The sequence below is a fragment of the Protomyctophum bolini genome, assembly GCF_963924005.1.
Source record: "Protomyctophum bolini genome assembly, chromosome: 24".
NCBI classification, from domain to species: Eukaryota; Metazoa; Chordata; class Actinopteri; order Myctophiformes; family Myctophidae; genus Protomyctophum; species Protomyctophum bolini.
In genome coordinates this window covers 10,844,993-10,869,247 of record NC_137885.1, presented here as the reverse complement: position 1 = coordinate 10,869,247, position 24,255 = coordinate 10,844,993, and the positions used below count along the sequence as shown (strand labels likewise).

At 42.6% G+C, this 24,255-nt stretch overlaps 1 protein-coding gene across 1 annotated transcript in view; it reads right to left on the bottom strand.

Annotated features, from left to right (window-relative positions):
* Positions 1–24,255, bottom strand: part of cdk15 (cyclin-dependent kinase 15) — a gene marked incomplete at its 3' end in the record, with an annotated part of 70,041 nt that overhangs the window by 18,572 nt on the left and 27,214 nt on the right. The window contains exons 7-11 of the mRNA XM_080758876.1: positions 20,985–21,047; positions 18,923–19,046; positions 17,341–17,461; positions 13,201–13,294; positions 12,806–12,869 (exon numbers count right to left, since the gene is read on the bottom strand). Coding sequence (XP_080615002.1) covers positions 12,806–12,869; positions 13,201–13,294; positions 17,341–17,461; positions 18,923–19,046; positions 20,985–21,047 — 466 coding nt within the window. The remainder of the gene's footprint in view (positions 1–12,805; positions 12,870–13,200; positions 13,295–17,340; positions 17,462–18,922; positions 19,047–20,984; positions 21,048–24,255) is intronic.

Genomic DNA, 24,255 nt, shown 5'->3' with positions numbered 1-24,255 from the left:
TGGTAAATACTCAAGTAAAAAATACTTAAAAATTGTAGTACAGTACTTTCCACCACTGGTGAGAGGTTAGTGTGTCAGCTGCGAGAACCGCACCCTCACCACGCACTCTGATGGAGGTGTGTGTGCCTATGTGTGCGTGCGTGTGTGTGTGTGTGTGTGTGTGTGTGTGTGTGTGTGTGTGTGTGCGTGTGTGTGTGTGTGTGTGTGTGTGTAAGAGGAAGTGCTGGCTGAGTTGAAGCAACTCAGCGTGGGTCTGGATTTAAAGATCTGGCTAAGTGAATAAGGCCGATTGCTGTTTCTAATTAAAAGATTATTTATATATTTACGTACGGTTAGATTTACTGTAGTAGCGTTGTTTTCAAATGCGTTCCCTATACACACAGTAAAAATCCCCGGTGTTCATTTAACTCAGAGAGTGTGAAAATGGAACCCGAATGACATGAATATGAGCGCAGAACGGTGGTAAATACATTTACCCAAGTCAAAGTTTGAGGTACTTTTACCTTACTGGAGTATTTCCAATTTGTTATGGTTTTACTTTTACTCCACTACATCCCAGAGTCAAATATTGACTATAGCTTCAGCCCTATTTACACTTTGGCTATTTCCTAAAAAGAGTTATACATTTGAAACCTGTGAAATGGGAACTTTTACTTTTGGAACTTTGAGTATATTTTCATGCCAATACTTTTACTCAAGTAAATTTGGAATTCCGGACTTTTCTTCTGACTCAGAAGAAAAGTCCGGAATTCCGGAGTATTTTGCAGTATTGGTATTTTTACTTAAACATTTGAGTACTTTTTCCACCACTGAATGTGAGCGCGGAGTCAAATTCCTTGTAGGTACAAAACACCACTTGGCTCAATGAAGCTTGTCCCAGTGTGATGTGAAGTTACGATTACGAAGCCAGTCGTAAATCTGTCCTGCTGCGTTCACACGGGCAGATACAAAGATACAGTCTACCATTCATTTTCAATGGAAGCCAGCGACATGAAGATACAAAGATACATCCAACGTTTGTAGCTGCATGCTGGATAAACTGCAAGAGCTACAAAAAAGTTGAGCTGGTTTCAACTTCAGCTACAAAGAAAGATACAAAGCTACAAATACGCTGTGTAGCTTTGCATCTTTGTATCTTCTGCATCCGCCCGTGTGAAGGCAGCGTCTCTAATGTGGGTTATGCTCCCTTTACAGGCTCAATAATGGCCCAACTATCTGTGTACTGTATGTGTAATGCCTCGTGACTGTTGCATAGGCCTGTCGGAATCATTGCATGATCACCTAATCGCAATTATTTCGCATGTAATCGTCATAATCGTTTCCATGTTGAAACATTTTTCATGCATTTTCTAAAAATGGCAGGAATGGCAGGTCTGCAAGCTCATAAAGTACTGCACTTCTATACAATAATCTAATATACAATAATCAAATAAGTCAGTAATCTCTTTGTATATACTATATTTAAATATACATCAGATATTTGCCATGTCTGTCCTGTACAATTTGTTATTACGAAGCCTTAAAAGACATACAGAAATTAATATGTTCAATGCCAAAAAAATGAAATGCCGGTGAAAATCATTCATTTATTTGTCTGGCATTTTAATCAGGGTTTCCACCCTGGTCAAATGAGAGGCTGGACATAGAGAGAGAAAACGGGAGACGTGACACTGACACACAAATTCTACAAATGCCTTCTAAATCCTGACAGTTTTCTGAAAAACCTATGTTTCTATGTCAGTGTTGTTCTCAAACTATTTCATGTCAAGGACCCCAGAATTATATGTATTTGGCCGCAGACCCCAATCTCAAAATATGTTGTTCCAGGCAGGGACCCCCGAGAATCAAAGACTTGAGTTAAAAACGTTCGCTCTGAAAGAATATGCAGTATATATATATTCAAAGATTTGCGACACATTTTCACGATTTTTCAAAAATAGCGGATCTAAAAGCTCATGAGCTTACAGATCTGCTGAATATATATGCCTTCGTGTTTCCCTATACGCATGTGTAATTGTGTATGTGTGTAAATAAGTGTGTAATAAGGATTTCACTGTGTAGAACTACTAGAACGTCACTCACAAAACCTCACTAGTGATTCCTAGACTGACAATTATTCTTCTGGAATGCACAGTAAACCTCAACTCTATGACATCACCTAAACTAAAGCCTCAGTCCTGTCCTAGCAGGAAGTCCTTTTATGGTAATAACATGGCGTCACCTGTGTCATGCCTGGCTTCCTGGTACTGTAGGGCGGGCTCTGTTGCCATGGCAGCCAGACCATCACTGACTCAGCTCTCCTGCCCTACCTTAAACCAACAGCTAGATCTTTGTTTTGTTTTACCCTGCTCGCTTCACTCATCACATGAATGAAACAACAGCCCTCTGTTGCTGTCAAAGCAGTAAATTAATGACCTGCTGTATTTCATCATAACCACAGTCCCACACAAAATGAGCACAAAAAAACCCCAAATAACCGAGCTACAAGCTCACAACGGCGCTGTGAGCTTCATTGTATATCTGAAAATGTTAACCCATTAAGACCGTAGGCTGATTCTACAAATGCCTTCTGAATCAGTAGTTCCCCAAATTGAATTTTGGACGACTTGCAATCTCGTAACGTGTGCATATGCGTGAGTGCGTGTATGAGTCTGTGCCACACGTGCATGTATGCCGTCACGCACAGTACAGATGCACTGCATATTGATGAGCAAGCAACATGTAGGCAGGTGCAAGTGTAGGCAGGCGGGCACCCACCCACCCACCCACCCACCCACCCACACACACACACACACACACACACACACACACACACACACACACACACACACACACACACACACACACACACACACACACACACACACACACACACACACACACACACACACACACACACACACACACACACACACACACACACACAGTTTTAGGAAGGCCACAATCTTTATTTTATTTGTTATTATTATTCTTGAGCTAGGTTTTACCCTAAGCCTGAAGCAGAAAATAGCTGAGCTGGTACATCTGCTATTTTTGGCACACAACTAAGTATCAGGAATAACTCTAGCCCCAACCCCTAAAAACCTAACCTCTATAATGCCTAATCCTATCAATCCTTTGTCTTTTCCACCATTCTGGTACGGTCTGGTACGGCCCTGTCCGGTTGGCTTCCGGTTGTTTTTAGGATTGATTTTAAAATTATTTTACTTGTGTATAAAGCTCTCAATGGTCTCGCACCTTCCTACCTACATGACTGCCTGCCTAAATATGTCCCAAACTGACCCCTAGGTCTTCTCTGCTGGTCTGCTCGCTTTGCCTAAAAAAATGGCAACAAAAAAATACGGGGAAGCAGCTTTTTGCTTCTACGGGCCGACGGCATGGAACAAACTCCCACTGTAACTTCGTCAGGCAGCCTCTGTAGACATTTTTTAAGCACAGCTCAAGACCCACTTCTACAACATTGCTTTTAATTGATCTTTTATTTTTTGTTATTCATGTCCTCACTGTATTGCATTACTGCTTGTTCTTTAATGTCTTTGCCTTGCTTTTCTTTTTTTCTCCATTGCTCTGTAAATTGCACTTTGAGCTGCATTTCATGTCATGAAAGGTGCTATACAAATAAAGTTTTATTATTATTATTATTATTCAAAAAAACATTTCTCTTGTAAGGAGGACCAGGAAAATGATCCTAAAACAAACAAAAGCTGTACCCTCACAAGTGTGACCCTAACTACAGTAATACAAGCGTGCGCGCACAGTCACACGCGCGCACACACACACACACACACACACACACACACACACACACACACAGCGCTCTAACATTAGGATGAGTCAGAGGAGAGACATAGCCGTTGTAAAACCACACAGTCTGGAGGTCGTCTGCTGTGCTTTTTCCATCAATTCATCATCGGCCTCTCCCACAACCCCCTCTGACCAGAGACACTGCACACGCACGCACACGCACGCACACGCACACAGATCATAGAAATATTCACACAAACACAACTCCGCCCTGACCATAGATACATAACACAAATACACAACCCCAGAGCTGGCCTGACTATAGAAACGCAACCCATAGTCACAACACGCACGCACACAGACACACAGACACAGACACACAGACACACACACACACACACACACACACACACACACGCGCACACACACGCGCACACAATGGGTCTATACAACTGAGTCCATTTAACTCAGAGAGTATACACATGAACGCAACCTGATTTATATTCAGGAGCGTGCCAGTGTCGCGCTCGCCAAATAGCAGATCTGCAAGCTCACAACGCGTATAGGCTACACAAGCGCAAGTGACTCTTGCACTTGTGGCTCTGACGGCCAGGCAAAAGGTTATTCTCATAACCTCATTTGGGCCGTGCTCAGGAGTTGACATTTAGAGACGTACAAATAGACATTTCTATATAGCCAAAGAACAGAACAGGAATTCATCATAATGGAGGTCAAAAGGGAAAAGAAGCGTATACAGTGAGGGGAAAAAGGGGTGTATGGGGAGGGGGGAATTCAGATTTTACGGGGGCCAGTTTCGAATTGCAGCCGTCCGTAGGTGCCCTTTGAGAGCGGTTTTGAAGGAGTAAATGGATTTGCATGTCTTAATGACTGTTGGTAGGGCGTTCCACATTTTGGTGGCATACTGTAGGAGCGAAAATAATTTTGTCCCTTGTTTGTGCCGAATCTGGGTTGTACATGGTTTGTTGCACTCCCTCTGGTGTTGTGGGTGTGGACTTCGTTAACATTAAGGAAGTATTTAGACAGGTACATGGGTATCTTGGTGGTGTATCGAATCTTGTGGACCAGACCCATTGCAAGATTCTGTACTCTGTCGTCGACCCTAAGCCATTCCAGCCTGTCAAAGTGGGCAGGGGTGAGGTGGGTTCGGGGGGTGAGGCCAAGTAGGAGCCTGGCCAGTTTGTTTTGGGAGGTCTGGAGCCTTGTTTTAAGGGCCTTTGAGGTGCTGTGTTACCAAGAGGTGCATGCATAGTCGAAGAAACCTTGTACGAAGGCTCCCGTTAGGGTCTTCAAGGTGTTTTTGTTGACCAGTGAAGAGATCCTGTAAAGGAATCTTGTTCTTTGATTTACTTTTTTGATTACATTTTATCACCGGAAAGATTAGCCTCCAGGATGGAACCTAGGTAGGTAATTTATATTTCGTGTGATATTGTCACCCACTCTAACCAAGAAGCCATCTGCCTTGCTGAGATTACTATTTGATCCAGTTTTTCTCAGGTGTAAGGATAGTTTGTTATCAGCGAGCCAGGTGCAGATTCTACCGAGTTCAGAGCTGAGGGTCTTTTCAACCTGCAGTTTGTTCCTGTCTGCGAACAGGAACAAGTTGCAGTCACAAGCTGAGTCGTTTACATATAGGAACAGTAAAGCCCCTAGTATGCTTCCTTGTGGAACGCCACAGCTCACTGGTTATAGTTCATGATCTGGTTTTCATTGTTCCTGTTCTATGTTCATGTCTTCCCCAGCTGTATCTCATGTGTAATCAGTCCTCATAAAAGTCTTGTTCCCCAGTCAGTCGTTGTCTGGTCATTGGTTCACTGTTGCATCCTGTTAAGTTTGTGATTGTGACGTCTTCTCTGTCATTCTGTATTAAAACACCCGACTTATCAGGGTTCTGAACTCTGCCTGCCGTGCTGTCCTGTCTGTGTTCGGGTCCTCACCACATGTGACCGCACACCAGTAGCCTATGTGTGACATACTGTATGTGAAACGGCAACAAATAGCTGCTGCTGAGCCAAAGTCAAACCAAGCTATGAGTTATAGGCACAGAGCAAGTTAGTTACAGTATATTGGATCATGGAGACAAACACATTGACAGAACGGGTCGTGGAGGAGTTCCGGGTTATGGAAGGTTCTGGGTTAGGGTTATACCCTTCAAAGTAAAAAAAAATAAAACAACCGCCACAAGTAAAAAAAAGCACGCCCGAGTGCAGCATACTGTACGTCCCCCGTCATGTAAAACTCATTATCACAAGCTCTTACGAAAGGCACATATTAGAGAAGACAGTCAGCGGTGGAGCGGTCACAACTCTGGCCAAACGGAGCCACATTCACAAACATTCAGCAGAAAACCATGTTTTCCTGCATGGGCGCAGCACCAACCGCACGACGTTACCGTATAGGAACATACAGTACACACCTCCCCCATGGGAACTAGTTCACATTCATTAATTCCCGTAGAAGAACAACACCCCCCCGTGCCTCCCCGCACCTCTCCATACTTGTCCTTTTTGGTAAGAGAGTAGACATTCCTCCCCATGTGATGTAGGATGACTCTTGGAGTCTGAGGCAACGCAGAGTATAGGATTACCCGCTGGCCCAGACTCAAGACTGCACATTCCATTCTTATCTGCTCATCTTTACGCAACGGGACGGGGAGAGAGACACAGAGAGAGAGAGAGAGAGAGAGAGAGGGAGGGGGAGGGCAGGGGAGATATGAAAGGGAAAAGAGGGGCTAAAGTTGTTGGAGATTTTTTTTAAACAAAGGGAACCGATTGTCCTGCAGGTTCGGCAGGTCAGGGCGGGTTCGGTCGTCTTGGTGATGTCACTCGCTCGCGTCCGATTTATGTGCCCACTGCACAAATATGCACACGCACACACGCACGCACGCACACACACACACACACACACTTTTCAGTTCTTCCACTCTGTAATATCTAATAAAGCAAGAAATGGCTTGAAAAAGCGTACGTTTGTATGCCGTCACGCACAGTACAGATGCACTGCATATTGATGAGCAAGCAACATGTAGGCAGGTGCAAGTGTAGGCAGGCGGGCACCCACCCACCCACCCACCCACCCACCCACCCACCCACACACACACACACACACACACACACACACACACACACACACACACACACACACACACACACACACACACACACACACACACACACACACACACACACACACACACACACACACAGTTTTAGGAAGGCCACAATCTTTATTTTATTTGTTATTATTATTCTTGAGCTAGGTTTTACCCTAAGCCTGAAGCAGAAAATAGCTGAGCTGGTACATCTGCTATTTTTGGCACACAACTAAGTATCAGGAATAACTCTAGCCCCAACCCCTAAAAACCTAACCTCTATAATGCCTAATCCTATCAATCCTTTGTCTTTTCCACCATTCTGGTACGGTCTGGTACGGCCCTGTCCGGTTGGCTTCCGGTTGTTTTTAGGATTGATTTTAAAATTATTTTACTTGTGTATAAAGCTCTCAATGGTCTCGCACCTTCCTACCTACATGACTGCCTGCCTAAATATGTCCCAAACTGACCCCTAGGTCTTCTCTGCTGGTCTGCTCGCTTTGCCTAAAAAAATGGCAACAAAAAAATACGGGGAAGCAGCTTTTTGCTTCTACGGGCCGACGGCATGGAACAAACTCCCACTGTAACTTCGTCAGGCAGCCTCTGTAGACATTTTTTAAGCACAGCTCAAGACCCACTTCTACAACATTGCTTTTAATTGATCTTTTATTTTTTGTTATTCATGTCCTCACTGTATTGCATTACTGCTTGTTCTTTAATGTCTTTGCCTTGCTTTTCTTTTTTTCTCCATTGCTCTGTAAATTGCACTTTGAGCTGCATTTCATGTCATGAAAGGTGCTATACAAATAAAGTTTTATTATTATTATTATTATTCAAAAAAACATTTCTCTTGTAAGGAGGACCAGGAAAATGATCCTAAAACAAACAAAAGCTGTACCCTCACAAGTGTGACCCTAACTACAGTAATACAAGCGTGCGCGCACAGTCACACGCGCGCACACACACACACACACACACACACACACACACACACACACACAGCGCTCTAACATTAGGATGAGTCAGAGGAGAGACATAGCCGTTGTAAAACCACACAGTCTGGAGGTCGTCTGCTGTGCTTTTTCCATCAATTCATCATCGGCCTCTCCCACAACCCCCTCTGACCAGAGACACTGCACACGCACGCACACGCACGCACACGCACACAGATCATAGAAATATTCACACAAACACAACTCCGCCCTGACCATAGATACATAACACAAATACACAACCCCAGAGCTGGCCTGACTATAGAAACGCAACCCATAGTCACAACACGCACGCACACAGACACACAGACACAGACACACAGACACACACACACACACACACACACACACACACACGCGCACACACACGCGCACACAATGGGTCTATACAACTGAGTCCATTTAACTCAGAGAGTATACACATGAACGCAACCTGATTTATATTCAGGAGCGTGCCAGTGTCGCGCTCGCCAAATAGCAGATCTGCAAGCTCACAACGCGTATAGGCTACACAAGCGCAAGTGACTCTTGCACTTGTGGCTCTGACGGCCAGGCAAAAGGTTATTCTCATAACCTCATTTGGGCCGTGCTCAGGAGTTGACATTTAGAGACGTACAAATAGACATTTCTATATAGCCAAAGAACAGAACAGGAATTCATCATAATGGAGGTCAAAAGGGAAAAGAAGCGTATACAGTGAGGGGAAAAAGGGGTGTATGGGGAGGGGGGAATTCAGATTTTACGGGGGCCAGTTTCGAATTGCAGCCGTCCGTAGGTGCCCTTTGAGAGCGGTTTTGAAGGAGTAAATGGATTTGCATGTCTTAATGACTGTTGGTAGGGCGTTCCACATTTTGGTGGCATACTGTAGGAGCGAAAATAATTTTGTCCCTTGTTTGTGCCGAATCTGGGTTGTACATGGTTTGTTGCACTCCCTCTGGTGTTGTGGGTGTGGACTTCGTTAACATTAAGGAAGTATTTAGACAGGTACATGGGTATCTTGGTGGTGTATCGAATCTTGTGGACCAGACCCATTGCAAGATTCTGTACTCTGTCGTCGACCCTAAGCCATTCCAGCCTGTCAAAGTGGGCAGGGGTGAGGTGGGTTCGGGGGGTGAGGCCAAGTAGGAGCCTGGCCAGTTTGTTTTGGGAGGTCTGGAGCCTTGTTTTAAGGGCCTTTGAGGTGCTGTGTTACCAAGAGGTGCATGCATAGTCGAAGAAACCTTGTACGAAGGCTCCCGTTAGGGTCTTCAAGGTGTTTTTGTTGACCAGTGAAGAGATCCTGTAAAGGAATCTTGTTCTTTGATTTACTTTTTTGATTACATTTTATCACCGGAAAGATTAGCCTCCAGGATGGAACCTAGGTAGGTAATTTATATTTCGTGTGATATTGTCACCCACTCTAACCAAGAAGCCATCTGCCTTGCTGAGATTACTATTTGATCCAGTTTTTCTCAGGTGTAAGGATAGTTTGTTATCAGCGAGCCAGGTGCAGATTCTACCGAGTTCAGAGCTGAGGGTCTTTTCAACCTGCAGTTTGTTCCTGTCTGCGAACAGGAACAAGTTGCAGTCACAAGCTGAGTCGTTTACATATAGGAACAGTAAAGCCCCTAGTATGCTTCCTTGTGGAACGCCACAGCTCACTGGTTATAGTTCATGATCTGGTTTTCATTGTTCCTGTTCTATGTTCATGTCTTCCCCAGCTGTATCTCATGTGTAATCAGTCCTCATAAAAGTCTTGTTCCCCAGTCAGTCGTTGTCTGGTCATTGGTTCACTGTTGCATCCTGTTAAGTTTGTGATTGTGACGTCTTCTCTGTCATTCTGTATTAAAACACCCGACTTATCAGGGTTCTGAACTCTGCCTGCCGTGCTGTCCTGTCTGTGTTCGGGTCCTCACCACATGTGACCGCACACCAGTAGCCTATGTGTGACATACTGTATGTGAAACGGCAACAAATAGCTGCTGCTGAGCCAAAGTCAAACCAAGCTATGAGTTATAGGCACAGAGCAAGTTAGTTACAGTATATTGGATCATGGAGACAAACACATTGACAGAACGGGTCGTGGAGGAGTTCCGGGTTATGGAAGGTTCTGGGTTAGGGTTATACCCTTCAAAGTAAAAAAAAATAAAACAACCGCCACAAGTAAAAAAAAGCACGCCCGAGTGCAGCATACTGTACGTCCCCCGTCATGTAAAACTCATTATCACAAGCTCTTACGAAAGGCACATATTAGAGAAGACAGTCAGCGGTGGAGCGGTCACAACTCTGGCCAAACGGAGCCACATTCACAAACATTCAGCAGAAAACCATGTTTTCCTGCATGGGCGCAGCACCAACCGCACGACGTTACCGTATAGGAACATACAGTACACACCTCCCCCATGGGAACTAGTTCACATTCATTAATTCCCGTAGAAGAACAACACCCCCCCGTGCCTCCCCGCACCTCTCCATACTTGTCCTTTTTGGTAAGAGAGTAGACATTCCTCCCCATGTGATGTAGGATGACTCTTGGAGTCTGAGGCAACGCAGAGTATAGGATTACCCGCTGGCCCAGACTCAAGACTGCACATTCCATTCTTATCTGCTCATCTTTACGCAACGGGACGGGGAGAGAGACACAGAGAGAGAGAGAGAGAGAGAGAGGGAGGGGGAGGGCAGGGGAGATATGAAAGGGAAAAGAGGGGCTAAAGTTGTTGGAGATTTTTTTTAAACAAAGGGAACCGATTGTCCTGCAGGTTCGGCAGGTCAGGGCGGGTTAGGTCGTCTTGGTGATGTCACTCGCTCGCGTCCGATTTATGTGCCCACTGCACAAATATGCACACGCACAGGCACACACGCACGCACGCACACACACACACTTTTCAGTTCTTCCACTCTGTAATATCTAATAAAGCAAGAAATGGCTTGAAAAAGCGTACGTTTGACCGGGTCGGCACTTTGATGTTCAAAAAAACGTCTCGTGAGACTTCAGTCGATGTGCGGGTCATAAGGCAGTGTAAAGGCATGACCCACATTAAAAGACACTTTTACGAGCCCGCTGCAGAATCGTTAGCATCACATCAGTGGAATCAGCTTTTTTTTCCAGGCCAAGTGTGTTTGCGAACCTCCGAGGAATCCGCCTCGCTCTGCGGTTCGCTCGCGTACCGGGACGCGCAGAACGGAAAACAACACGCTACAAAAATGTTTGTTTTTTAAGTTCGAGAAAAATAAAACACACCTTTTGTGTATCACAGCCGCACGTCGTAAAGATTTTTCAACTTTGTGCACTTTAATGTTTCGACCGTAATGCCAGGAGAAGTTTATAGTAAATGCTTATAAAGTGCACAGTGCACTTGAAGCAAAGTGATACCAAATGTGCTGGCACAGTGTTGGTGCACAGAGAGAGAGAGAGAGAGAGAGAGAGAGAGAGAGAGAGAGAGAGAGAGAGAGAGAGAGAGAGAAGGGGGGGCTTTCAGTTACAGACTGGCTTTTGAAATGAGTTTGACTCATACCAACCAGAGACTGGAGAGGTCTCACCACAAAGCACAACTTTCCCTTCATGTCGTTAGCCAATGGCGCCCTCTAGTGCATTGTGTCTGCATGGCAGTAGATCACAGGAATAATGTTAATGCCTGGGTGGGTACAAAACCTGTGGTCCCTAGAAGTAGAAGATGTTCGGAAATAGCTGATCTGCAGCGCGTCAAATCACGGCGTATTGTGAGCCTGTAGATCTAGTCTATCTTCTAAATGCAATCCCATTGTGCGTCTACCTCTAAATTGGGTTCAAGTAATCCTTGCACATAAGCTACATTTTAGGCAGTACAGAAAACAATACTGAGGTCGCTAGTCTCAGATGTAACCACTTAAAAACGTTCTAGACTTAGTAAACATTTGCTGCCAATGTATGCGGATTCAACAACATCCATTGAAAGACCAAATGCCTCAGTAAATACACTAGCTGACTTCAATAAGAGAGGAAGGAAGCAGTTATTTAGATCAGCTGATGTGGGTGTAGTTTGGTCAGGGTGGAATTTTGCACGTGGATGGACCCTACCGCTGTCATTATATAGGACGGGCTTTATACCAGAATAAGCTAATAATAAGGAGTAGTTCACCCAGGAAATGACTTACACCAGTGGTTCCAAAACCTTTTCATGTCAAGGACCCCCAAATTGACACAAATTAGCCCGCAGACCCCCATTTGAAAAGATATGCCAGGGACCTCCATAAGAGAAGACTTTTACGGCTCTAGCAATGATTCTCAACCCGATTAAATTCAAGGACCCCCAGTTTGACAATTTCTATTTCTGAGACCCCAATTTATATTGTAAAATCAATGTTAATTTAACTCTGAGAGTGTACGATCCAATGTGCGATAGATGCCACCAGGCTCCAGCTAATCTTCTTCATATGTTTTGGACCTGTCCAGCCTTACAGTCTTATTGGTCAGCTATATTTGATACTATTTCAGATGTCTTACAGTTGCCCATTGATCCATCCCCTGTTATTTCCCTATTTGGCGTCCTTCCTGTAACCACCCCCCCGCCTGAATATCAATCTGACCTTGTCGCTTTTGTGACTTATTCTTATGAATTGGGGAAAAAAACATACCCTCACATTCCCGTTGGATATCTCATATCTGATATACTATACTTTTTAAAATTGGAAGAAAAAAAAATTACACATTGCGTGGCTCAATCTCCAAATTCAGTAAATTTTCTGTCTCATGTTGACCGCCTTACACTCGTGCCCCCGATTGAACCTGAATATCTGTCACCTGACTAGCCAACCTTGTCTGGATGATGTGTGTGACCATGAACTGAGTGTGACCATGAACTGATTTGTATAATGACTAAATGACTAATGACTAAAACCCCACTTTAGGAACCACTGAATTACACACCCCATGAAGCCTTAATTGAACTCATGGAGATTACATTTTTGACGTATTCCTAAGCCAATAGTTTGACAGACAGACCTGGTTTGTAGTTGGGTAGTTCACTCACTCCTGGCCAACTCTCCTCAGTGGGAACTCCAATAACCTGCAGGTGAAATAGATTAGTTCACTTAATGTGTAAATATCGGAATACTGTTATCGATATAATTTGTTACAATTCCAAGTAAACATGACCCGCTTTAATTACTTCTGTAATTATTAAAATGTTATTGTCCTTTTTTTATGTCCGATGAATTTGTATTTAGTTCATAAAGTTAAGATAACTATAATTAAAGGCATTTGAAAGGCAATGAAATTAAACAAATATATAATTATAACAAGTATGTATTAACCTAATTGACACTGCGTTTCGCTGCCTATGAAGTGTATTATGCTGCTGTATCGTCATGGTAACTGAGCGGCCTCTATATACTCACTGCCCAGATCTTCTGGAGCTGTTCAAAGACGTCAGCCACACCTGGGAACGCCGGCGCTCCGTGCAGCATCTCAACGAAAATACACCCAGCTCCCCTATGAAAAACAAAACAAGACAATGTACAATTTAGGCACTTAGCAGGCGCTCTTAATCCAGAGCAATTTACAATAAGCAAAAAAACCAAACACAATACATCAAATGCATAGAAGTATTCTAGGTCTATCAGAAATAAACCAAGAACCTAACATCAGTCCAACAGTAGAATGTCCCTACATTGAAACCCATACGTTGTTGACCGGAGTCCCTCAGGGCTCTACACTAGTATATCTTTGTTGAAAATAGCCCCATCGACAAGCTCACAACGCGCAACGCATTGCGCCGTCGTGACCTCTGACACTTTCAATTCCTTAGCATTCTTTTTTGTGTCCAGCGTTGATGTATAGGAACATGACTTTTAGGGGCTAAACTTACCCCACTAGCCAACGTGAAATTATTTCAAACGTTTCTGTTGATCAAACATAATTCATAACAGGTTTCCATGGACTAATTATTAATCTGCGTCAACAACGATGAAGCGTTTCCTTTTGGCCCTTTGAATGTCACAGATCTCTACAACCAGTGTATTCTTCTGTCAGGTTATTTGATCGGAGTAAGTGGGTCAAGCTTGAAAAGAGATGTTTAAGGCAGTGTCTCTCAACCCTTTCAGGCTGCGACTCCCCAACATAATCATTATTCATATTGTCAGGGTGGGACCCCCCCCACCCTGACAAGCACTTGGGATTGTAAGAGCTGTGGCATTACATTTAGTTTGACTCCGTTCCATGACCACAGATCAATATTGTTGGATCATTTGTTATACTATACGTTATACTATGTGTGTTGAGTCCTTTTGACACAGTAATGCCTTATAATTCCACACACACACACACACACACACACACACACACACACACACACACACACACACACACACACACACACACACACACACACACACACACACACACACACACACACACACACACACACACACACACACACACACACACACACACACACACACACACACACACTTTGAGAGCCCCTGCTTTAAGGGGATGGTACTGTAGCTACAAATAGCCTTTCTCAAACACACAAATACGTGATGATTATTTTCCCTGTTTTACATCACAGCCATTTGACAACATGTGGTTCTAATAAATATTATCCGCTATCTGGAAAGACCAGAGAAAAATCTGTCCAAACATCATTAGGACACAAAAATATTGTTTTACTCCCTCCAATTAAACCATTAAGACCCGAGGGCAGGCAGATTTCTTTTAAATCTTCTAAATCAAGGTCAAGTACCCCTAAAATGATTTTGGTCACGGACCCACATCTAACTTTGGCTATTCAAAAATAGCAGATCTACAAGATCATATCATGGCACGAAGTGACACACTGTGAACTTGTATATCTACTATTTTTGAATAGCCAAAGTAAAAGATATGTGGTTAAAATCTACAATGACACATGCAGAATGCTTTCCCGGTTTCATTGCGTTAATGAATCTCTCCGCAGCTTTTTGGGAAAATACTTAACAAAAGAAAACCTCCTGAGGTACTTAACTTCCAAAATCCAAATATCTTTTTTATCTTTTTTCCTTATTTTCTTTCTCTGGCTCAGAAAGATGATATTGGGAGAAAGAAGCCAAGAGGCTAACTTTCTCTCCACACGCAACTGCCCCGTCCCTTGCAGCCAGCCAGCCAACACTGTGCTCAGTGTGCTGGCAAACACACACCAACACTTAGTGAATTAAAAGCTATTTAGTTGTCCTAAAAGTCATGTCTGATCTCCCCGTTACGTTGCTATGATATACAGTTTCAGTATAGGGCAGTGGTTCTCAAACCTTTTTGTCTCAGCTGGTCACGCCTGCAAATAACATTTTCATTCGCGGCATTCCTGAATTATATTGTTACTTCATACATTTATCATGACATTGATATTGCGCAATGTAAATGTAAATCTAAATATGTAAATCTTTATGTACAGATAAAGTATGTCACGAGGTGAACGCGAGAGATTAGGACAGAGTAAGTAACTTTATTAAACTTTGTTTAACCACTTGTACCCCAGCATCCCAATTCTGGATGGAATATTCACCCACATAGATTTTTGGTGAAGAGATTTGATTTAGGTAAATAATAATAATAATAATGCACAAAGTACAGTGATAATCAAGTCTGTTTTACTAAGTAAAGACGAAAGAGGGTAATCAAACTGAAGTGATGAATCCCAAATATTATCAAAGTGTGTAAGAAACCCTGGCGTAGGGTATACCCCATGCACTGCACTGCCTGCATGCACATGGTGACCAATTGAAGAGTGAACACCGCAAAGTACCAAGTGACTGATTTAAAAGGTGAAGTGGAAACAAGCAATATTAAAGGGATACATTTTCCCACCCTGCAGGGTGTTTTCAACGTTTTCCAGGCCAAGGAACCCTTAGCTAAGAGTAAGAGAGCGATGAAGCAGGGACCCCCACTACATATACTATCTATTATTACAAACCGCTTAATTCCGGCTTCACCTTTGTCATGAACGTGCAACGTATCATTGCTGTCGGGTGGAAACCTCATTGTGTCCAAACTTTTACTTGTCAGGATTCGAATTCAAAAACACAAAAAGTAGCAGACCTACAAGCTCGAAAGGTGGCGTGAGGACACGTTTCATGCTTTTCATGTGAGGCTGTAGTGTGATCAAGTTAGTTTACGTAAAAACACAAAACAGTTAGAATATGGAGATGAGAGGTTTCTGCTCGACAGCGACAGTCATGTCTTTTTGCACAGTCCTTTTTTTCACTGTAGGAAATCTGGGTCAACTTGTTGGTAATTTGAATATGGTTTAAGGTTGTGTTATTGCTAGATTTCTGCGAAGTCTGCTGTGACATATAATTAACATATAATCAGCGAATCAAGGCTGCAGTGGAAAATGTGTGCTTCAAAAGCTACAATCAATAACTGCGTCTGATTCGATTATACTCGATATTGGATGCAGTGGTGTAAAGTAAAGTGCATATATCTATTAAAGTACTGTACTTACTTTCTTCAGTATGTACAATACTTTTACTTCTAACATACTACATCTCAGAGGAAAATATTGTACTTTTACTCCACTACAATTATATGAAAAGTTAGTTACAATTTACTTTGTATATTGTGAAAAACAAAACACTCAACCAGCCGTACCTATAGGCCTACATATATATCTGATCTACAAGCTCCCTGCAATGTTTTAATACATTTTGAACTTGTTCAAACATTCTGCACAATGAGTTCTTTTTGGTATTTTAAGTACATTTTGATGCTGATACTTCTACTTTTAATCAAGTACCTTTTGAATGCGGAACTTCTACCTGTAACAAAGTGTAGTATGATTTCACTTTAAGTAAAACATGTGGGCTCTTCTTCCATCACTGATTGGATGTTTGAATCGAGACGGCATGCGTGACAGATTAAAAACATGGAACCCTAGCGTCCGTTTTCTGGGCACGTCAAAATGGGCGAACACTCGTCCGAAAATAGCCGAGTTCATAACACGCCGCAACGTCAAAGAGATTTGGTTTGGACAGAAAAGAAGGAGGGGGTGAAGTACAGATCCTTGGGGGACCTCACTCGGTCAACAAAATATATTGAGGCTTAAGTGGTTAAGTTTGATCCCCGCACCATATGATTTTTTCCCTTAGTCTATCATTTTTTTATGTAATTGATAGACTGATGGATTAGGAGAAATGCGTACTGTCAGTCACTATACAAACACATCATTCATATATACACAATCAGTTGTAGGGGTTGTGCTTAAAGGAGTAGCTCACACCAAAAAGTGACTTACAACACATGAAGCTTTGAATTAATGTACATATGTTTTTTATGTCTTTATTCAAAAAGACTACGACTAAAACCATATCAAAATTGTCTATCAAAATCCAACAGTGGATATAGGACGAGGTGATACCGTGATGAATTGAAAATGGAGGACCCTTATGTAAACAAGCCTTATTGCTTTTACTGGATTTATCCTGTTGTATTAACCTGTACTTTCGTTGAACTGTATCCATTCGACAAACTGTTAATAACATTTTCAATCAATGGATCAAACTGACCATATGTCCAGTGCTGTGGAATAGTCCGTGGAGCCCAGCAGAACGTCGGGGGGTCGGTACCACAGGGTCACCACCTCAGATGAGTAGGTCTGGCAGGGAATGGACTTGGAGCGGGCCAGCCCTGTGTGTGTGTGTGTGTGTGTGTGTGTGGACAAACGTGAAATGTATGTACACATTAAAAAGTGCTATTTTTTAACTGCCGGCCCAGCCCAAGCTCAACGCTAACCTAAACCACCAACATAACCTTAACCTCAAAACCCCGATCCCTCACTACAACGTAACCTAAAACCCTAAACCCTAAAGTTATTTTTTTGGCAGATAGTGTAGAGAGAAACATGAAATATGGAGAGAGTGACAACAAATCACAATCTGACCAGACAGGAATTGAACTAGGGACTCGCTGTCATGCATTAGAGCCCATGTGGTAATATGCACCCTAATCATTTGGCTGTCAGGTTGCCTACCAATCTTTCTAATCCCAAAATGACCCTTTTCCTCATGGGGACCAGAATGACGTCCCCACAAGGGTTTACTTTTCTTGTGTTTTTGAAGGGCTCTAGCCCCCTTAGTATATGGCAGCCAAGTCTAAGGACTTTAATGTTTGTTTAGAGCACTTATGACGTAATTCATTTGCCAGCCAAGTCTATGGACTTATTGCTTGTCTAGGGCACTAAATGACGACATAAGACGCTGTGTGGTCACCCCTCACACGTGTGATTTTTACTATCCTCGCTGGGATATTTGATCCCCCGAAAAGATAGTGAAACATCCTTCAGACAAACACAGATACTCAAAACACACGTTTTCAAAGCACTGTTTACCAACTACATGAATACATTGAGTGCCACCTGGTGGCCGAAAGTGGAGGTGCTTGGGTGCCACGTGATGAGAATCAATTCCACTATGATGCATGTCCGGTTTTGGGTTCCATCTTAGTAGTATTACCGAGCTAAAATGAGGCCAATCCTTGCTCTAGAAAATGCTGGCAATGTTCCAATCACGATAATCACAAATGACCTCCGAACATCGACGATTTGTTCAAAACAGCGCCGTAGTTTCAAAGAAAAGAGCATGCAAAGGCCGCGGCTAATACAGCTAATGGTTATGGAGAAACAGAAGCAGTGCTGGCGAGGCCTTAGCAAGCGTCCTTAGAAACTTGGAGCGATTCCAAACATGAAATACAGAGATGGCTGCCACCTGCGGGTGAGCAGCAACCTTGCTCATGTGACCCACAAACACACCTGGACTGAAAGGTCTGGTGGTATTGTCTTTTTATATGCTCTCCTCTCCTCAGTTCTGTTCTATTATAGTGAATTGTGCCATGTTACACACCTACTTTTACTGTATTATTAATGTATTATATTTAATCTAGGACCACCTTGACGAACACATTATCATCTAGGCTGATCTACAAGCTCACAACGTGGCGCTTTGCGCCGTGTTGTGAGCTTGTATATCGGATCTTTTCACTAGTTTGGGTCGCAGGGGAGACATCAAATTTCTCTTTCGGGTCACGTCAGGCTAAAAAGTTTGGGAAGCACTGATCTAGGCTGTGGGAGTCACAGGGACGTTATGGCCTCACCAAAGTCGGCCAGTTTGAGCTCTCCCAGGTAGCTGATGAGCAGGTTCTGGGGCTTCAGGTCTCTGTGGAGGATCCTGTGACTGTGGATGTACGAGAGGCCTCGGAGCAGCTGGAACATGAAGATCTGCACAGAGAGAGAGAGAGAGAGAGAGAGAGAGAGAGAGAGAGAGAGAGAGAGAGAGAGAGAGAGCATGGACTCAAGTAAAATAAAAATGTTTGTATGACCAAGCCCTAATGTGCGAGAGAGAGAGAGAGAGAGAGAGAGATGGTGGTGCACCCGGCACATTGGCTGAGGTGATTTATATATTATGGTGATATATTATAAGATACCTACGCTATCATTAAGTACTTTTTTGTCATTGTTTTGACACAAAAGCAACGGAATTACGTTTAGAGCCCCACAGGCATAACCAACAATAAATCAACATCAAATGAAAGAAACCCCACAGATAGATAATAATATACCCAAAGTGCAATTTGCTGTGTGCAATGTGCAAAGTCCAATTATGTTGTAGGGCAGGCCGCGATGAATGTGAATGAGGTGTCTTATTGGTTTTGTGTTGTATTGCATTGCATTCCATTTCACTGTACTGTGTTGCGTTGCAATCAATTGTATTGCAATTGCTTTGGCAATGTAAACGTATGTTTTCTCATGCCAATAAAGCCCTTTGAATTGAATTGGAAAATTGCATTGTATTGTATTGTGGGCAGCTGGTCTTTGTCTCAAGACACATTTGAAAGAGAGAGAGAGAGAGACTGGTGTTATACTGCAATGTAGAAATATTCATTTACAAGTAAAAGTCCAGAATCAAAAATGTACTTGAGAGACGTTGTGAGGGACAGAAGGAGAGGACAAGAGAGTCCACGTTGGAAATAAGGCTTTTGGCCTTTTGTGTTATCCTTTTCACGTTGTCCTGTGTACATTGCTTTGTTCTGTGCACATTGTACATCAATCATTCAACACGACACGACACATTGCGTCGCAAAACACGTTGTGAGCTTGTGGATCAGCAATTTTCTACAAAGATATTTAAGGTAGAGCGAAAACAGAAAAAGACCCCAGTATAGAGCCCTGAGGGACTCTGCTAGACACAGTGTGGGGTTTATGTGGTTAATTGCACGGGAGCAATGATACATAATTAACGTAAATAATGGCGCCCTGAGGAGTGTCTGAAATGTGTTTTTACTGCGTGGCTCAGTGTGGGCCGAGCCGTCTAGACCAGGGTCTGTTTGTGTCTGTCGGTGTGTGTGTGTGTGTGTGTGTTTGCTTGCTGTCCGGAGGCTGATCTTTAAAATCGTTGGACTGATCAGCACCAAATCTCTTGTGCATGCTGCCAGTAGTAGGTCAACGAAGTACCTTGATGTATTCTATATAACGTTGCTGTCGATCAGAAACATCATATCTTGAAATTTCCACTTTTTATGTTTTTTCCGACATTTAATGCCCTAATTCATCATACAAGGATTACAAGCGTGTCAAGTAGTAAAAATATCCGACCTACAATCTCACAATGTGTTGCGGTGCGACGTGAGCTTGTAGATCAGCTATGTGCAGTATTTCGTATATATATATATATTCTTTTAATAGTAATAAAACATGAACGGTTTTGGACATGGTTTCCACCTGTCACCTACATGCAGTTTTTCAGGATTCAAAACCGGTCCAAAACTGTTACTTTACAGGAATTAAATGAGCAAAAGTAGCAGATCTACAAGCTCAATGCGTGTCGCCTCGCAACATGCTTCGAACTTGCGGACCTGCAACTTTTGCTGCTTTTGTGTGATGCTGTGGTATGTGATCAAGTAGGGGCCAGGGCGTTAAATTACAAAAACAAAACAAAAAACGAAACACAAAAAAACCCGTCAAAAATGGAGATAAGAGGTTTCTGCCCCACAGTGACGAGGTGTTGTTAATATTTCACCTGAACCCGTTTCATGCATGAGCTACAGACACTCAGACACAGACAGACAGACAGACAGACAGACAGACAGACAGACAGACAGACAGACAGACAGACAGACAGACAGACAGACAGACAGACAGACAGACAGACAGACGTACCCTGGTGTTGTATGAATGCAGGCCCCCTGGGTGTTGGATCATGTACTGAGCCAGGTCTGTTTGCTGCAGGCAGAGAGAGAGAGAGAGAGACAGACAGAAGGGGGAGGCATTTACAACATGTTATATATGCGCTTAGGAGGAGACAATTAGACATCCCCTCGAGTTAAACCGCCATTATCCTCCCTGCCAGAGTCATTATTTTACTTACGATCCGTTAAATAGTACCATTTGTGCAATCAGAAGGTCTCCCGCCACCACAGCGCCTTCTAGAGCCAAGATGGCCGACATTTCTTGTTAAACAATTAGGACCTGAGGCCAATTCTTTAAAAAGAAAATGATCATTCTTCTGAATTATTTGACTATATCAGTGGTGCTCAAACATTTTCATGTCAAAGACCCCCCAAATTATATGTAGCCTATTTGGCTGCCGACCCTCCATCTAAAAATATTTTGGTCCAGGGACCCCCCAGAAGCAACGATTGTTAAAACAATATATATATATATATATATATATATATACCGTAAAGTCAAAGAGGTGCACCAATGTTCACCATTTAAAAAAATAGCAGATCTACAACGTGTAGATCTGCGATGGAACCCCCCCTAAGGACCCCACTTTGAGAACCAATGTGCCAAATATATAGCTAAAATGTAAAATGACAGATGCTTTCCTGGATTAAACAGGTCAAGGCGGTAAGCTACAGTGATGATACAGTTGTAAGGGTGTGTCTGTTCTGTGACAGTAGGAGTCACATGTTCACATTGTAGATCTCTACTTTTGAACACACAAAGCATGAAAACTATTACAATTGTTTACCGCTAATTGACGTGGTTTTCCAGATACATAAGACGTGTCAGTAGTGCAGAGTAAAATTCTCATTGTTAGAGGTAGGGTACGGGATGTTGTTTTTGTTATAATACGTGCCAATTACCGTAGCTTTATATTTTGATAGTACTCGTGCTATAGTGTGTCTCTCCAGCTCTTTAGTGAACAGAAAAGGAATTTTCAGGTTGGGATACCAACAGAGAAATGAGCAGACAAAGTTGAAACTGGAACACTTGTACACTCTTGTAACCCACCTGAAAATGTAATTTGTGAAAAAGCTGGAGAGACCCCGCTATTGGACAAACACTGTACAGCAATGAATACGCAGAATGTAGTAATAACTTAAATATTTTATCAAACAAAGGGTAAAGTATCCATTTGTAACCTTGAGTCTGCAAATGGTACCAACTTGACCCCGAGTTGAATTAATCACTCAGGCTTTTGCAGTGTACATGGTGGGGAGGCTCCAACTCCAACTTAACGGCAGTTAAATGCAAACCTCATGAGCTGCTCTGGATTTGAACCTGGTCCAGTGCATATCAAACTCTGCAGACTGTGCTCGGTGTCAGTCGATACACACCATGACAGACCTTAGTAATATATAGTGGGATTTATCACACTGAGCAGTGAGATTTGAGGAAAGAAATGTATAGTATCGCCATTAATAAAAGCAGTTAAGAATGAGGTCTTTGTTTTGAGCACCATCTGACTGACTGTGATAGAGCAGGTTACATACATGTACAATACAGTATGTCATTGTTATGGTCTATGGACTTTTTAATAAGATAGACCCAAACCATGAATTTGTATGGTTGGAGGACTTCGAGAGACTGAAGCGCCTGTTTCAAAAGTACACCTTTTCATTTGCCTCATTCCTTGAAAAGGCCTGGTCAATGAGGAGGAGGGCCATATGCCGTAATTTCCGGACTATAAAGCGCACCTGAATATAAGCCGCACCAGCTAAATTTAGGGAAAAAAACAAATGTGTACATATACAAGCTGCACTGGACTATAAGCCATAGAGATAGATTTAAAAGGCCCCCTAGTGGCCGTTAGCTGTAAAAATCCATACATTAGCCGCACCGTTGTATAGGCCGCAGGGTTCAAACTTCAAAGCATGGGAAAAAGTAGCGGCTTATAGTCCGGAAATTACGGTACATGTGAAATGGCCTTGTTATGTTTATTTTCGTTTTGTTTTCTTTTTTTGTTCGAATAATGTACAAATATGTATGAACAGGAAGGACTGTAGTGTACTAGTGTCAGTTGTATTCAATGTACTCTGTGAAATGTGTCATATAATCCCATATGGGATGGGCCAAAGTGGCATGACACGAAAATACACATTTAATTCATTCATTCATTCATATTGTCGTTATGATCGATGACATGGTAAATAAATGGTGCATTTATATAGTGCTCACACAAACATTCACATACAGTAGGAAGGAAGGAAACCATGCAAAGATCTGGTAATTAAGGGTTCAGTGGCCTGCTCTACCTGCTGCTTAGGGTTAACACAGGGGTTAATCCATTTGTAACTCAAATACCTCAAATACCTGTCTAGTGTCTAACTACTTCACTGACTGTATTCGTGCTCTTTACGAATGCCGACAAATACATATATTATTTTTAAGCCGTGGCTCACCCAGCTGGGTATGTGTAAAGATGATCAGAGACCACAAAGTGAAATGACACTTTCATAAAGTAACCAAAGGGAGCATAATTCAGCTTTTCAAAGGGCTTTGTGTACAGTGTGCTCTCTCAAGGCACACTTTCTGATGATGTCTGTCTATTAAGGATTTAATTTGGGCTGTTAGTGTTTCCATTGCACTGGGACGTGAGCCCACTATTACCAGCACTATGCAAAATAATGGGTGTCGGTGTGACTGCAAATCATCGCTGTGCACCAGTGTTGTTTTTGGCAGCACATTTCTATTTTAGTTTTAGTCATAGTCTCCTGAATAGTTTTCACTTAGTCTTAGTCACATTTTAGTCACCTGGAATGTATTAGTTTTAGTCGACTACAGGTGATTTAGTCGACTAAAATGTATTTTTGCGGGCCTTGTTGCCGTCATAATGACTTATTTTACACTTATTTTACACAACCAAGTGTAAAATGACTTATACTGGATCTGTTGTCCATAGTCCCTTCCTAACATTTTAGTCTAGTTTTTATTTGTTGACGAAATTGTCAGTATATTTAGTCTTAGTTTTAGTCACCATAGCATAGTTTTAATTTAGTTTCCATTTAGTTTTCTTCAGTGGAAAAGGTAGTCGACGAACATTTTTCGTCTTAGTTTTAGTCGACGAAAACAACACTGCTGTGCACTTGGCACGCACCGTACTTGTGCCTTGCTAAAAGCAACATTTGAGTAAGCTATATGACAGTAATTAGCCTGCAAAAAACAAAATGTAAATGTCTCAGTGAGAAAATCAATCTATATT